Genomic DNA, 15377 nt, shown 5'->3' with positions numbered 1-15377 from the left:
TTCCCGTCCTCAGCAGAAGGAGGGTGGAGGCCGATGGGGACCCCAGGGGGGACTCCGTTCCCAGCTCTGACACTCACAGTGGGGCCCCAGTAGGCCACTCGCTTCTCTGGGCCTCGGTTTCCCCTTCTGTACATCGAGGGAAGGAGCTGATGCTCTCACGGGCCCTGGTCCCGGGAGACCAGTGCTCCCAGCAGCAGCTTCCTGGGCCCCCTCGGTGGGTCGGGCCGGATGGGTGACGCCTCAGAGCCGGGAGGGACTTGAGAACTTCCCGGAGGTGGCAGCTCACAGGCAGAGGATCTCCAAGCCCCGCACGAATAGCAAGGCTTTCACAGGAATACGTGTGAACTCAGGAGGGGCAGCGGGAGAGCAGAGGCAGCGGGGAACGAGCGGCGGCGGGCGCAGCGGCGGTGGCAGCCCGGTGAGTCCCCCCTGCCCTCCCAGGAGCGGCACCCACGCTACCCAGTCCCGGGGGTGTGACAGGGGACACGGGGCAGGGGCATGTCGGCCGCCAGGCAAGGAGAGAGGAAGAGACCACTGGGCAGAGAAGGCGGCGACCTGGGGGGCTTACCCCACCTGGCACTAAGGGGGCAGGACGGCTCCCAGGCCTCTGAATTCCTGGCCTCCCTCTGACGGGGACCCCCAGCTCAGTCCCCACAGCCCCCATGGCCAGGTGATGGGGGTAAACGAGGGGCATCTGTCTTCCCTCCTCAAAGCCAGTCACTGAGAAGACTCAGGTATCCCCCAGAGACCGTGGGACCCTAACCATCCTCCCGGGGAAATGGAATCTTCCTGTCACCTTCCCCCTCCCTCCTCCCTCCCCCACCCTCACCCAGGTGTAGAAGAAAGGTGATTCCAACCCAGATACAGGTGCCCTGCCATTTCCCTTCTCCAAGGGAAAGAGAAGGACTTGGCGGGGATTCTGAGCTGGGAAAGGGGTTCTGGGGCAAATGTTCTCACCCCTCTTTTATGGATGAGGAAACAGAGGCCCAGGGAGGGGAAGGGGCTGTTCCCCGCCGAGGGCCTCAGTAGGGGGCGGGCAGTAGAGAGAGTGGAATCCTGCAGAGGGGCCAGGCAGTGGGTGTGGGCACAGGGGAGGGCTGTGCTCCTCCAACATGGGTGTGCATCTTATGGCATCATTTCCAGGACATTGGGGCAGGTCTGACCCGTCCTGAACGGACTGGGATTGGAGGAGCCCAGACAGCCTCCTGCCAGCCTAATGCCACAGGGTCAGACTTAGATAGAAGGGGCAAATTCCTGCCCATTGACAAAGCGGTGGAACCAGGACGCATGGGGGGCAAAGTAGGTGGGGCATCCTTGGAAGCCTAGAGCACCTCACATCACAGCCACCCACTTGACAGATGGGGAAACTGAGACCCAGGGGGCTTAAGCAACTTGCCCGAGGTCCTGCAGCTGATTGAGCAGGCAGAAGGGTAGGGTGGGCTCTTCCCAGGCTAACCCCGGGGCCTAAGATCTCAACCACTCAGCAAAGCTGCCCCCTCCCAGATGTGCTCTTTGCCTTTCATCCGAGAGCCTCTCTCCTCCAGCTGGTAACACCTCCCCCAGCTGCTCCAACTGTGAATGAACAAAGCTGCGTCCAGCACCTCGTGAATAAAGCTGATGTCCAGAGATGCTCACAGGTCCAGGCAGCTGAGGGGCGGCCTGTGGCAGGAATGGGCCCAGCCAAAGGCAGTGGGTCCATGAGTCAGTGCAGGACCAAGAGACCTCAGCTCAGGGAAGGGAGGCCAGTGGAATCAGCATCCCAGGGCTCGCTAAGGCCACCTGGTGCAGCCTCTGTGTCCTGACAGTGTGGCCTCCAGATCAGAAGGGCCACAGGGAGTTTGGAAAGAGCGGGGAGTGGAGTGAGAGGACCTGGGTTTGCATCCCAGTTCCATCCCTTACCCTGATCGTGTGACCCTGGGCAGGTCAACTTGCTCATCCTCAAAACCATAGGTAATGAACCCTCTCCCCCGGATGGAATGTGCTGAGCCACCGTGTCTCTGCCTGCCCAGGAGGGTCCTGGAGAGAAGCTCCCAGAGATACCACAGTTCGCCTCGCCCCAAGTTCTATAGGAGCCAGGCTCAAGCGCTGGAAGGGATTTTAGGGACCCATTTTACAGATGGGGAAGCTAAGGCTCGCGAAGGATAAGTCAGTGGCCTGAGACTATATACCTCACTAATGTCTCTGAGCTCAGTTTCTTTGTCAGCAAAATGGTAATGGTACCTACTTCATAAGGATGTTACCAGCAATAGAAGCTAAAAGCATTGAACGCCCCTGCATGCCAGGCACTGTACTGAACATGAGACGGGCACTATCTCTTTTCAAACTCACAGTGACTATGTGAGGGTGAGATTGGGGCCATCCCCGCACGTCTCTGGCTGCTCTCAGGTGAGGCAAACAGCCCCAATTTGGTCACTGGATGGTCCAATCTCCTGTTAGGTCACAAGGTGATTTAGGGCACCTGGGTCCTCAGCCCAGCAAACGGCAGGTAAGAAGAGGACTCAGACTTCCCTGGCGGTCCAGTGGTTAAGACTCTGCGCTTCCACTGCAGGGGCCACGGGTTCAGTCCCTGGTCGGGGAACTAAGATCCCGCATGCCTGCAGTGTGGCCAAAAAAAAAAAAAAGAGGAGGACTTGGGGGGGGGATGGGGGTGGTGGCACGGGGGCCTCCCCTCGCCTTCCCACAAGCTTTCCGTCCTCCTCCCCCGCTGGTTAACTGCAGGTTCTCCAGGGCCGGATGAAGGGAAGGAGGAGACGAAGGGGACAGGCAAACCAGCTTGCTACTCTTGCAAGCTGCCTCCCTGGGACCGGCAGTGTTTGAGCCGATTTCTCTGCAGAGGTGTTTTATGGGGTCTGTGCACCGCCCCCCCCCCAACAACTCCTCCCTCAACTCGGAATCTGGCAGGCCGTCCAAAATGCAGGCATGCTTACTAATCTCTCCAAGTGTCCTTAAAGCCAGCCCCTCCCTCTTGTCTCAAGGTGAACAGGGAGGCATCCCCCTCCCCTGAATTTAGACTCAGGTCACTCTAAATATTCTTTGTCAAAATCCGCTTAGTCTGCACTCTCAGCTGTGTGGGGGAAGGTGTCGAAGTCACCTAGTAAGTTCACGGCCACATGCTTTTGGCAAGTCCTACTGGTTCGTCTGTGGCACAGCTCGCTCCAGTACCTGGACTCAGCTGAAACTTTTATTTTAACATCTCTGACAATTATGTCCAGTTTCAAAGCCCATGGCCTGGGCCACTCAACCACACTGTAATTTCTGATCCTCAGTTTAGTGGTCTGCAAAATGGGCTGAATAACACTGGCCTCATGGGACTGTGGTAAAGATCCATGGTTCCCATATGGATGAGGACTCTGCAAAGTGCAGAAGGCTGTGCAGAGGAGGGGCCAGCACTGCCGCAGCTCATGAAGCCGTTGATATCATGCCTTGCTGATGTCTAGTTGTTTCTGTGTCTCTGTCCCAGGCAGCCATTCCCCTGGTGGGTACCTGGTAAGCTCCTGGAGTCCTGGACCATGACTTTCCCTCTATTGCACCTGCCTGTCCCTGGCACACATGCATCAGGGTTTAGGGAGAGCTGGCTGATTCATTAGCAAGGAAGAAAGGGTCTCTTTCTAGGTGGCACATAGCTGGGGGCATAGCCAAGTGGCCTCTGGAACGCGACAGAAGGGTGGTCCCTGGCCTGAGGGTGCAGAGGTGCTGGTGGCAGCTTCAGGGGGGTGAGAAGAGAGAGAAGATTTCAAGTTTCAGGAGTTATGTGACACTTTCATTGCCACTTAACCCGCAACATCAGCTGAGAGCCTATTTTTGTAAGTGTTTTCTCTTCTTCTAAGGGGAGGTGGTGAGGTCTCAGTTTTAGCGAGTTTCTCACCGCCCACCTGGGAGACGTGTCATTAATGACACTTGTGCTCACTGCTGAGGCCGCTCTGGCCCCCTCGGAGAGCCCAGGGAGGGTTCAGGCGACCAGCCGTGGCGCTGGTTCTCAGGACCCCAGAGAGTGTTCACAGACACGTCCCAAATTGCCATGGGTCCCGGGCACAGTTTTCACTTGTCCCTGGTGAAATGACAACTCAACAGGCAAAGTAGCACCAAGTTAAATTTGTCCCACTTAAAGGTTTTGTCCTTTTATTCTAAAATTATGGCCTTCCTCCCTCTCTGGTGCTAAATATCCTTTCCAGATGATGGTGAGAACGTGGGGGATTTCTTTAAATGAACTTACGTGAGGAAGTGGAAGGTTAGCAGACTCTTTCAGGCCCCATTTGTTGGTAATTCACTGATCTGTGGATTCCGAGCATTTTAGAACTATTACTCCAAAGAATGGAGTACAAGGCTTGGTCCCCTCACTCTGACAAGGGCAGGATTCGAACCCAGGAGTGGATGCCTCCCATCAAGTCAGCACTCCTTCTACCAGGAGGCGGGAGTCCGGACCTATCCCAATTCTTCAATACTGAGGTGCTGTGTGACCATGGGAGACACCCTCACCCTCCCTGAACCTCCATTTCCTCATGTCTGAGCACAACTAATAATCCATGCCTTCCCTCCCTTAGAGTGAGATGAGGACTTAAACGTCCGTTATTCACACCTCAAGAAGGAGGACCCGTGGGGCGGGCGAGGGGTCCCCCAGACCCTCCGTCACCCAGCGTCTCACTCTCATCCAATGTGCTTGGACTGTCAGGCCAGGGAATCTTTCACAACATCCTCAGCAACTGTCTACTCTTCCCGGATACGTCTGGCAAGGGGGGAAATGGCCAATGGATGGGGAAGGAAAAAAGATGGAAGACAAGAGAAAGAGAAAAGGGAAGGAACGTGGGGTGGGGAGGTGAGAACGGAGGACCACTGTTTCAGGTCCATGCCCTCCCTGAAGACTCGGCTGGGCTCACAATCAGGTGGAATCAGTTCCCACCTCCACCCGCCCCCTCTGTCCTAGCAGCAGCCCTGCTCTATGCTGCGAGAGTCTGAGGGCAGGACTTCCCGTGTTAATTCATCTTCCTGCTCCCGGCATGAACTTGGTACTCGGTAAATGCTCAGTCATCGTCTGTTGGACTGAATTACAAACTTCTCTTGCTTCTCCCACCAGAGGCGAGGCTCCTTGAGGGCATGGGATCTGTGCCTGACCTCTAGTCACGGTCACACTCTAAAGGATGGCTTTTCTCAGGGTTGTGTGTGTTATTTCAATTCACACCAAACCGTATGAGATTATCCCCCAGTGTAATTATCCCCACTTTACAGGTAAGGAAACTGAGGAAGGGGTAGGTGGCCACCTTGCCCCACATGTCGTGGTAAGCAGAGGGGCCAGGATTCAAATCCCAGCTTCTATCTGCAGAGCCGTGTGCTGAACCAAGTAATGCCAATGAGAAGGATGCCTGTTTTTCATTTCGTTGTATAATCTGGCAGACTCATCCCTCTGCTGTCTCCTAGCAAACTCATCTCCTGACAGTTGGGTGGTTTTCCCCAAAGTGTTTGCTCAGACCAGCCACAAGTAAAGTTTCCATAATCCATGCGTGGCTCGGCTACATTAATGGCGATTGCTTGGGTGGCCAGAGAGAAAGGCTCCCACAGCAGGAAATCTTCCAGGGGGATTATTTACACAAGCTCATTAGTTCTGGGCTGAGGGACAGGAAATGGTGGGTGAGCTCTAGTCCTGGGTAAGGAGATGCTCAGCTCTCACATTAGCTGTGTGTTCTTGAGCAAGTCACTTGCCCTCTCTGGGGAAAGGAGGCAGTTTAAATGCATGCTAAATGTCCTTTCCATGTAATAATAGCAGAGATGAAGAATGTGGCTTCTAGGGTCAGAAAGACTGAATTCAAGTCTTGGCCTTGCCTCACCTTGACCTCTGACATCCCTTCACTTCTCTGAGTGAAGCTTCCCTTCCTCATTAAGCAGAGATTTTGGTGCCATCCTCAGGGGGCTGCAGTGAGCAGGGGTAGGTAGGCAGGTTGTTCATAAACTGAAAATCGATTATGCAGCTGTGTAACCAACATTGTTATCATTATTATCTCCAGAGCCTTTGTCTCCCAGGCTCTCTGAGCACGATGTCCGCGGCTCCCACCAGCAATGGGGTGTTTGTCGTCATCCCACCCAGCAACGCCAGCGGCCTCCGCCCGCCCCCAGCCATTCTGCCCACCTCCCTGTGCCAGCCTCCCGGGATCGTGCAGTTCGAGGAGCCACCGCTGGGGGCGCAGACGCCACGGGCCACCCAGCCGCCCGACCCGCGGCCCGTGGAGACATTCCTGACAGGAGAGCCCAAGGCTTTAGGGGTAAGAACCGCTCTCCGACCACCCAAAGCATAGGTGCTCGGCAGGGAGGGAGTACCCAGGCACCCTGGAGAGGGGGCAGGCAGTCAAAAGATACTCAGTGAGGACTTGAGGATGCAGCCATGCACCAGGCGGACAAGGACCCTTCTCATCAGGGAGTAAACCAATGAACAAATAACTGAGATCACTCCAAATAGGACAATGGAGTCGAAAATGACCGTGAAGGGGCAACACTAGCAAAGGTAGACAGAGAGGTCTCTCTGGGGAGATGACACTGAAGCTAAAAATCTAGATGTTGGGCTGAAGCCAGCCAAGTGAGATCTGGGGACATGGGCTCATCAGGTAGAGGAAAGAGCAAGTGCAAATGCCCAGAGGTGGCTTGTTCAAGGACGAAAGAGAAAGTGGACATGGCTGGAATGTAATGAGCAGAGGAAGAAGGGAGATGAGAGGAAGCTGAAGTGGTCACCAGGGCCAGCTCCTGGCTCCTGCAGGGCTGACAGTCCAAGATGCCTCTAAGGTCTTTTCCAATCTCAGACAGCCTTGAGATATTGATCTCTCAGAGGGAAACAAGTATTACACAGTAGATAGATAATAGATAGATAGATAGACAGGCAGACATATTCATCGATATATACATATAGGGTGTCTTCAGTTTGTCCTTTGGCCTCAGTTTGTCCAATGGAAGAGGAGAACATGGCTTAAGTAGTGATGATGGTGGTGATCATGATGGTGGTGATCATGACGATGGTGATGATGATGGTGGTGATGATGATGGTGGTGGTGGTGATGATGGTGATGGTGATGATGATGGTGGTGATGGTGATGGTGGTGATGGTGATGATGGTGGTGGTGATGATGGTGATGGTGGTGATGATGATGGTGGCGATGATGGTGATGGTGGTGATGATGGTGGTGATGATGATGGTGGTGATGATGATGGTGGTGGTGTGATGATGGTGGTGATGTTGATGGTGGTGGTGATGATGAGGACAATGAAAACAGCTCTCATTTACCGAGTGCCCACGAGAGGTGCATGCATGCACTGACCAAGGAATTTGCACGCATTGTCTCCTTAGAGTCTCATCACCACTTGTGACACAGGGATCATAGTTCCCATTGGACAGATTAGGGAGCTGAGGCTGGTCAACACTAAGTCACTGGCCCAAGGCCACACAGCTGGTAAGTGGCATCCTGTACCCTAGGATGGCCTGACTGTAAAGTTCTACTTCCAACCCCACTGCTCTGAGCACTCAGGAGCTCGGGCTTGAACGTGCTGGAATTTAGGATTCTACAGTTAAGGCTGCAGCAAGCCCACTGGTGCAGGAAGGGACTAGGGGCAGTGGACAAAGATGGAGTATCCATTGCTGGAGGCCTGAAACCTCAGAGCAGACTCTGGGAAACAGTGACCTCCAAAGGACTTCGGTGAGACAAATGTAAACTGCTGAAAAACATAAAAAGTAGAAACTATAGATGGGTCTTAGGGAGTGTCACCCAGGGAGAACACTGGCTTTATTTATTTATTTATTTAAGATTTTTATTTTTTTAATTAATTTATTTATTTATTAGTTATATTTGGTTGCATTGGGTCTTTGTTGCTGCGCGCAGGCTTTCTCTAGTTGTGGTGAGTGGGGGCTACTCTTCGTTGTGGTGTGCAGGCTTCTCATTGCGGTGACTTCTCTTGTTGTGGAGCATGGTCTCTAGGCCATGCGGGCTTCAGTAGTTGCAGCACGTGGGCTCAGTAGTTGTGGCTCGCAGGCTCTAGAGCGCAGGCTCAGTAGTTGTGGCACATGGGCTTAGTTGCTCCATGGCATGTGGGATCTTCCCGGACCAGGGCTCAAACCTGTGTCCCCCGCATTGGCAGGCAGGTTCTTAACCACTGCACCACCAGGGAAGCCCCAGAACACTGGCTTTAGAGTTAGCTGGCCTGCCACTTCATCGCTGGGAGACCTTGGAGAAGTTACTGAACATCTCCGAACCTCAGTTTCCTCATCTCCAAAATTAGGATAATAATTTTAGGATATCTACCTCATCATATTAGGGTTAAATGAGATAATGTCTGTAAAACACCCAGCACGTTGCTTAGTGTAGACAGGCATTTGGCAAGTGGCAGCAGGTGTCTTAGGAGTAATTGGAGTAGCAGTGGTGGTCCAGTAGCAGGGGAAGGACCCACTGAGAAGGAAAGCAGCACCGGCAGCTGGCACATAATGTCCCATAGGAAGCTGAAAAGATGGAGGTCATGCAACTGAGGAGAGAAAGAAAGAGAAGATTCAAGGGGTCTGCCTTTAAACATACAAATTCTTGGCCTTCATGTTAGGAAGAATATTCCATGTGACCCCCAGAATACCACTCCACAGTCTGAACTGCCCATAAATGGACCACAGTGGTTTGAGAGGTAGTGAGCACCTCGTCACTGAGGGCGTCTGTTTAGAAGTCAGGAGCTGGAAAGGGCTCCTGGATTAGGAAGAGGTTGAAATCAGGGGCCTCCAGTGTCCCTTTCCACTCAGTTCTAGAATTCAGTTGTTAACCAAAAACATTTGGAAAGAAATGTGGCAGCAAGTACCAGAAGCCCACATGTTCCCAGCCTTGGGAAAACCATCCCACTTCTGAGAATGGATCAGTGCGGCACTGGTAAACCACCCCCTTTTAATTAATTAATTAATTAATTAATTAATTAATGTGAAACCCAAGTCCAGATTCCAGCTGGTAGGAGGCAGCTCCAGCACATGGCTGGGATGAATCAATAACAGACACTCAGATGAGAAAGATGCCCAAGGAGATATTTGTGCAGGCTGCATGGGGGTGAGGAAGGAAAAGGTGAGGCATTCAGTACAGGGAATGCTGTACCTGCTACTCAGGAAACCAGGGTTAGGAAAACCAGGTAGCAACGCAGAGGATGCTTGAGATCCGTGGGTCAGAGCCAAAAGCAAACCCGTGCAGACATGGTAACAGAAGGGTGGGTCCCGAAGGCTGTGGGCTGCTGGCTTTCCTTCTTAAAACTGTCTTTTACGGTTGTTATAATGACGTCTCCATAAAAGAACGGAATCTTGAGTTTATTTCCCAGTCGCCGACGGTTCGCTGCGAGAGCGCAGGGCCCTGCCACGCTCTCCTCCGCGGCCGGCAGGGGGCGGTGTGGAGCCCGCCCCGCCCGCCTGGCTGAGCCACCGCCCGCTCCCCGCAGACGGTCCAGATCCTCATCGGCCTCATCCACCTGGGCTTCGGCAGCGTGCTGCTCATGGTCCGCCGCGGCCACGTGGGGATGCTCTTCATCGAAGGCGGCGTCCCCTTCTGGGGAGGAGCCTGCGTGAGTGCCGGGGCCATCCAGGGAGCTGTTCCCAGGCTCATTTCCCCCGCCCCACCCCCCCACCACATCCTTCTAGACACAGCCGCCCCTAGGTGGGGGCCTGAGCTTAACTCTAACTCCGAACTGCAAACCCTAATCATACCCTGACCCAGACCCCACTCCTGTGTATGAAAAGTTCCCAGCAAAGAGCCTAGCACAGAGCAGGCTCGCAAAAAGCACGGGATGAAGGGGATGAGGGCAGGGGATAAGGGCAATAACCACCTTGTTACCATGGTTACACGTCTCAACCCGAATCCAAACCCTGGGCTGCAGAAACCCATCAGCTCCTCTCCTGGGCCCCAGCCCACCACGAGCTCTGCTCCCTGGGAGTCCGACCAGCTCTCTGACAAATAGCCTGGCCACCCACCCCTGCTGGAGAATCAGGGGAGGGCACGGTTATAATGCCCAAGACGAAGAGAGCACTTCAGCAATTACAAGGTCCCCGTATGCACCTGAGCCTCCCAGCGCCCCCGGGGGAGAACAGATTTTGCGGCCAGGCCAAGTGGTCTCAATCCCAGCTCCACCGTGTGTTATCAGGAGTTCCCTAGGCAAGTCACTCCATCTCAGCCTCAGCTTCCTCATCTAAAAATCGGGTCCATAGTTCTGGCCCCACCTACCCCATAGTTAGAGGGAATCAAGCACTAACACATGTGGGAGCCAATTACCAAGCCTTAATTCTGCAGCATCCATCCAGTTGCCAGAGCTAAAACAACCCAAGTCACCCTAGACCCTTCTCTTTTCCCATTCCACACCCACTCCACCAGCAGGTCCTGTCAGCTCGCCCTCCCAAGCAGAGCTTAATACTGTCCACGTCTCCCCACCTCCACCTGGACAGCTGTGGTGGCCCCTTCCTGGTCCTCTCTGCCTCCGTGTAATCCCAGGGCCCCCCCTAGCCTTCTCCAGCCTCCTGCTGGCCTCTCCGAGTGATCCGTCCCTGTGGTCTCCCCAGCCTGCAGCTGAGTGCACACATGGAAGCTGCTGGGCCTTCTAAGCCTTAGGCCCAGAACTGGCCCGGCAACAGTCCGCTGCATCTCTCAGCTAAGCCAGTCGTAGGACCTGTCCAGGGTCATTGCTGGAGGCAAATGCCGAGGGCATGGGCACCGTGACACAGGGTTCACTGGGAGCCATCTTTGGAGGGCAGCCTCCAAGCCGGCCCCGCCCACTCCCCACCCACCGCAAATCATCACAAGCCCTGTATCCTTTCATTTGCATCTCTGCTCAGAGAGGCCTTCCCTGACCACCCCACCTCAAGTAGCCCCCGGTGATTCCTTACAACTCCTGTCACTACCACCCTACTTCCTGATCGTTTATTTGCTAAGTGTCCGTCTCCCGCAGTTAGAATAGAAGCCCCGTGAGGGCAGCGATCTTGTCTGACTGACTCAACTCTGCTACCATCTTGGCACATCCTTGCCGCTCAGGAAATGTTTGACGAGTGAATGTTTAAAGGAACAATGCCTTCCTTACAAGGCTCTGATGATACGATGTCAATGAAAACATTCACCTTGCAAGCCACGGCCCTAGTTCCCTGGACAGGGGCCCCTAGCAACCAGGGGGCACCCTCACAGAGAGATTCCAAGTGCCTGGCCAGGAGGCAGAGAAGGCGGAAGCCAGGAGGCTGCTGGCTTCTCCCTGAGACCCACGGTCTCGACAGCACCAGGCATGGTGTGCCCTGCCCAGCGTCCCGGCCAAAGCCTCACCGGCGTCCCCGCTTCCCCACACAGTTCATCATCTCGGGGTCCCTCTCAGTGGCAGCCGAGAAGAACCACACCAGCTGCCTGGTAAGTCTGAACAGGGGACCTGGGGCAAGGGTGGGGCCACTGCCAGGCTCCACTCTGCTCTGCTTCCAAAGACGCTCACCCATCTGGCTCCTTCAGTGAGCATTTCCTGGGGGCCTGCTGGGGGCCAGGCGCGGGACAACGCCCAGACGGCCAGGCACAGACCCTGCTCTACCTACGGGAGAGGAGGAACCAAGATGCACTTTCAAAATGCACTACGGGGCAGAAAGTGAGCGTCCACAGACAAAGTGTTCATGGTCATCCAGAGAAAGGGAAGAGGCAAAAAGCCCTCCTGAAGCTGGGCCTTGGTGGGCAGGTAGGACTGAGAAATAATGAAGGAAAAGCATGAGGATGCAAAGAGAGGCCATGGGCAGGGTTGCCATGGAAACCATGTGTGGTTCTATTTGATCAGGGCAAAGGTCTGGGAAGAAAAGTGGAAAGAAATTATATGGAGAGATGTGCTGGGTCCACATCGCCGACGGCTCCGTGCCTTCTGTGGGCACCGGCGAGGGGGTGGGGGGTCAGTGGAGGCTTTGGACATGAGGGTGTCGAGCATCGCACCAGAGTCAAGTCCCTGCCCTCGTGGAGCTTACATTCTGGTGTCTGGTAAGACACCCAAAAACCAGACTAACAAATAAGGTCATTACAGAGAGTGAAAAGTGCTGAACAAAGCACCCGGATAATGTGAGTGGTTCCACTCAGCTAGGACGGTCTGCAGTCCCTGAGCAGGTGTCGCTGAGCTCATTGCTCAGAGGGCAGCAGCCATAGAAGAGCCTGGGGAAGAGTATCCCAGGCTGGGAGATGAGACGGGGAAGAGCCTGGGCATCAGAGGATGGAGAAGGGGCCAGGACACCGGATTACAGCAAACAAGGGGCAGAGTAGGAGGGGCTGAGCTCAGAGGGAGAGGCAGGGAAGTGACTCAGAGATGGATGCGGAGTCTGGAGTTTAAGGGCAGTGGGAGGCCACTGAGGGTTGAAGGAGACGAATCGTTGCCCTATGTACACTCCTGAGAGCTGCTGGGTGCTGGGTGGAGAATGGATTATAACAGGACAGGACTGGACGCAGGGGACCCTCGGTATCAAACCCATGTCCCCCTAGGCTGTAAAGTCTGGCAGGGGGAGAGCTGACTTACTCTGCCACGTGCTCACAGCACCTTGGACAGTGCCTGGCTGGCAGCAGATGCTCAATAGAAGTTTGCTGGATTAATTCATCAATTAATTGATTTCCTGTGAGGCTGCTCTGGTCTCAGTGACCGCCTCGCAAAAAGGAGTCGGAGTCTTTGAGCCTGAGCAGGTCCAGCAGTCCCCGGCCCACCCATGATTGTTCCCCGCTTTAAGGCCAGGGCTGTTTAACCAGAGGTCTTCAGCTACTGGGTCAAAAGAGCATCGGGTTCTGGCAACATAGGGAGGGTGACCCCTGAGTGGTCGCCTGGACCACCCAGGTATCCCCTTGCCCCGAAGCCCTAGGCCTCCCGGTGAGGGCCTGGCCCACCGAACTCAGGCTCACAGCACCTGCCTCTCCCCTGCCTGGTGCCCCGCCAGGGTCTGCAGTGCCGGCCCCTGCCTGGGACCACGTGGAACTGACCCCAACACCTCTCCCAACCTCAGCGTCCACAGCAGAGGGTCTCCCCCGACCCCTGCGCCTGCAGGGTGCTCAGCCTGGGGCGGAGGGACACAGTATTGGGTGGGTAAGGAGCTTCTGCAAACCCCACCCAGGGAGGTGGTCGTGCCCCCTTGCCAGCAGCTTCCAAGAAGACGATGGAAGGTAAGGGGCAGGGGTGGGGGGGGGGGGTGGGGAAGGGGGCAGCAGGGCCTTTTCTCCTGAAGTCCCAGGGAAGGATAGGAGGAAAGAAAGTCAACAAGAACGCAGGCATGGGCACGAGCGTGAGGACATTGCCCCTTGGCGGCGGGAGGCCTGGTATGGGAGGCTGGTGAGGCGGGGAGGAGAGCTGTCGCCTCCCGTCCCGTCTCCTGCTCCTGCCTCTCGCCTCTGCTCCTTTCCTCTGCAGGTGAGGAGCAGCCTGGGGACCAACATTCTCAGCGCCATGGCGGCCTTTGCCGGGACGGCCATTCTGCTCATGGATTTTGGCGTCACTAACTGGGTGTGTTGTCTGACGCTCCCCAAGGAGTGGGAAAACTTGGAGAAGGATACAGCCACATCCAGGAGGGGGCGGGGAGAGAGTTTGCAGCACCAGGAGGCTTGGGGGCCTGGGCCTCGCCAGGGCCTGCCAATCCCAAGAGACCCCATGAGTATATGGACCCCAAGACCCTACCCCAGGGATGGGCGTGGGGACAACGGAGAAGCAGCCCAGAGTGCAGGGGAGGGCACGGGACGGGCTGCAGGGCAACTGGATCCGGCTCCAGCTCTGCCATCGGCTCGCTGTGTGACCTTGGGCACCTTATTCTAGCTCGCTCTGGGCTCCCTTTCCTCCTCTATTCTAGAATTCTCGGCTTGCCTTGACGGTGGTTTTTGGTCCCCAGGACGTGGGCAGGGGCTACCTGGCCGTGCTTACCATCTTCACCATCCTGGAGTTTTTCATCGCGGTCATTGCCACCCACTTCGGGTGCCAAGCCGCCCGCGCCCAAGCCCACGCGGTGAGTGCCTCACCCCTGCCTACCCCCACCCGGGGCCACTGCGCTGCAATGAGCTCGCCATTCCTACATCCGGGGACCCAAAGGAGTTTCCGCGGGAAGGTGGGACTGTTTTCCTCGTGGCCACAGGGAGGCGCCAGCACCAAGGGACCCGTTGCCCTGTGCGCCTGGACGCAGAGCCTCGGAAGGCAGGCGCAGGGGACGAGGGGGAGCGTTGTCCAAGGATGAGTGGGACCCTCCAGAAGTTCACGGGCCATGAGGGAGACGTGGACATCAGAAAGGGCAGCATGACTCGGGTGGGAATTGACCTTAGTTTCCCCCAAACTGGAGGACAGTGCAGACAGAGAGGCGATGGAGGAGGGCCTTCGTGGCAAGGGAACCAGTTGGAGTAAAGTCCTCCTCCGCGGGAAAATGCGGGCCACAGCGCAGGGATGCCGCTTAGGAGGTGGACTTGTGCAAAATGGGACGTGAGGCTGTTGAAAGTCTGAGCAGAGGAGTGTAAGCTCAAAGGGGAGGGGGAGTAGAGCGGGGCTCAGGGAAATCAATCCAGAGGGTTTGTCCAATGCAGGGGGTGGCGGGGCGGAGAGGCGGGTCTGGAGGCAGGGAAGACGCTAGAAGGCGGGTGCTATGGTATCCAGGCCTTGAACCAGTGCAGGGCTGGCCAGAGACAAAGAACACCAGAATCGTAGTTCGTAGAGAAATGAGACTTATGTCTGTTTTGTTCACTGCTGTACCCCCAACGCCCGGGTCATAGTTGGCCCCAGTAAATATTTTTTGGAATATTAGGTGAACTTACGAGTGGGGTCAATTCAGACTTGCGGCATTCACTACTAGGGTGCTGTTCTCAGAACACCCACAAGAGGGCACTATTGCAACAGCTCCAAGAAGGCGCCCGAGCCTCTAGGATTGCCTGGGTTTGTTTTCTTATTCTTTGCAGCCTGTGATTTTCCTGCCAAATACCTTCAGCACAGACTTCAATATCCCCAGCCCCGCAGCCTCTCCGCCCCCCGCCTATGATAACGTGGCATATATGCCCAAGGAGTCGTCCGAGTAGATGGCCGCTCTGGGCGTTGGAGTCCCGCCTCCCCTCCCCTTCCCCCCCCCCCACCCGCGCCATCCCGAGCCCGGCCTCTCCCCACCCCCACCTCGTTAATCTTGGGGCGGCCCTCGGCCCCAATCCTCACATGGTGTGGCACCGAGTGGAGACCCTGAGGATGTCTGTCCCACACATTTCCCGCAGTGGTTTATTTCCTTAAAAAGCTAGCTGATGTCAAGGGTGTGTGTCCTTCTGCCCTGCCGAGCGCCGTCACTATCAGGAAACACCCCCATGTGCTGCTCTGAATTTCTCTCTCCTCGTTCGTGGAAACCCTGGCCTCACAGGGAGACGGGTTCAAGGGCCGCCCTGGCCCTCAGGCCTTGGGAC

General features: G+C 55.7%; 1 protein-coding gene across 1 annotated transcript; it reads left to right on the top strand.

Moving 5' to 3' along the window:
• The first annotated feature begins 374 nt into the window (after nucleotides 1-374).
• Nucleotides 375-15008, top strand: MS4A15 (membrane spanning 4-domains A15). The gene is made up of 7 exons (XM_057553774.1): nucleotides 375-418; nucleotides 5999-6251; nucleotides 9427-9549; nucleotides 11310-11366; nucleotides 13372-13464; nucleotides 13844-13957; nucleotides 14892-15008. Exons 2-7 carry the CDS (start codon nucleotides 6027-6029, stop codon nucleotides 15006-15008), a joined length of 729 nt encoding a protein of 242 aa, XP_057409757.1. The 5' UTR covers nucleotides 375-418; nucleotides 5999-6026.
• Nucleotides 15009-15377: the final 369 nt, after the last annotated feature.

The sequence above is a fragment of the Balaenoptera acutorostrata genome, chromosome 9 (genome assembly GCF_949987535.1).
Source record: "Balaenoptera acutorostrata chromosome 9, mBalAcu1.1, whole genome shotgun sequence".
Classification (NCBI taxonomy): Eukaryota; Metazoa; Chordata; class Mammalia; order Artiodactyla; family Balaenopteridae; genus Balaenoptera; species Balaenoptera acutorostrata.
The sequence above is the reverse complement of the archived record's forward strand: the minus strand, read 5'-3'. Positions and strand labels throughout refer to the sequence as shown.

Excerpts from the sequence above, each read along its gene's own strand:
- MS4A15 (XM_057553774.1), top strand. The coding sequence starts at position 6,027 with ATGTCCGCGGCTCCCACCAGCAATGGGGTGTTTGTCGTCATCCCACCC. Across the intron at positions 11,367-13,371 it reads AGAACCACACCAGCTGCCTG|GTGAGGAGCAGCCTGGGGAC; the intron begins GTAAGTCTGAAC and ends TTTCCTCTGCAG. Across the intron at positions 13,958-14,891 it reads CCCGCGCCCAAGCCCACGCG|CCTGTGATTTTCCTGCCAAA; the intron begins GTGAGTGCCTCA and ends TATTCTTTGCAG.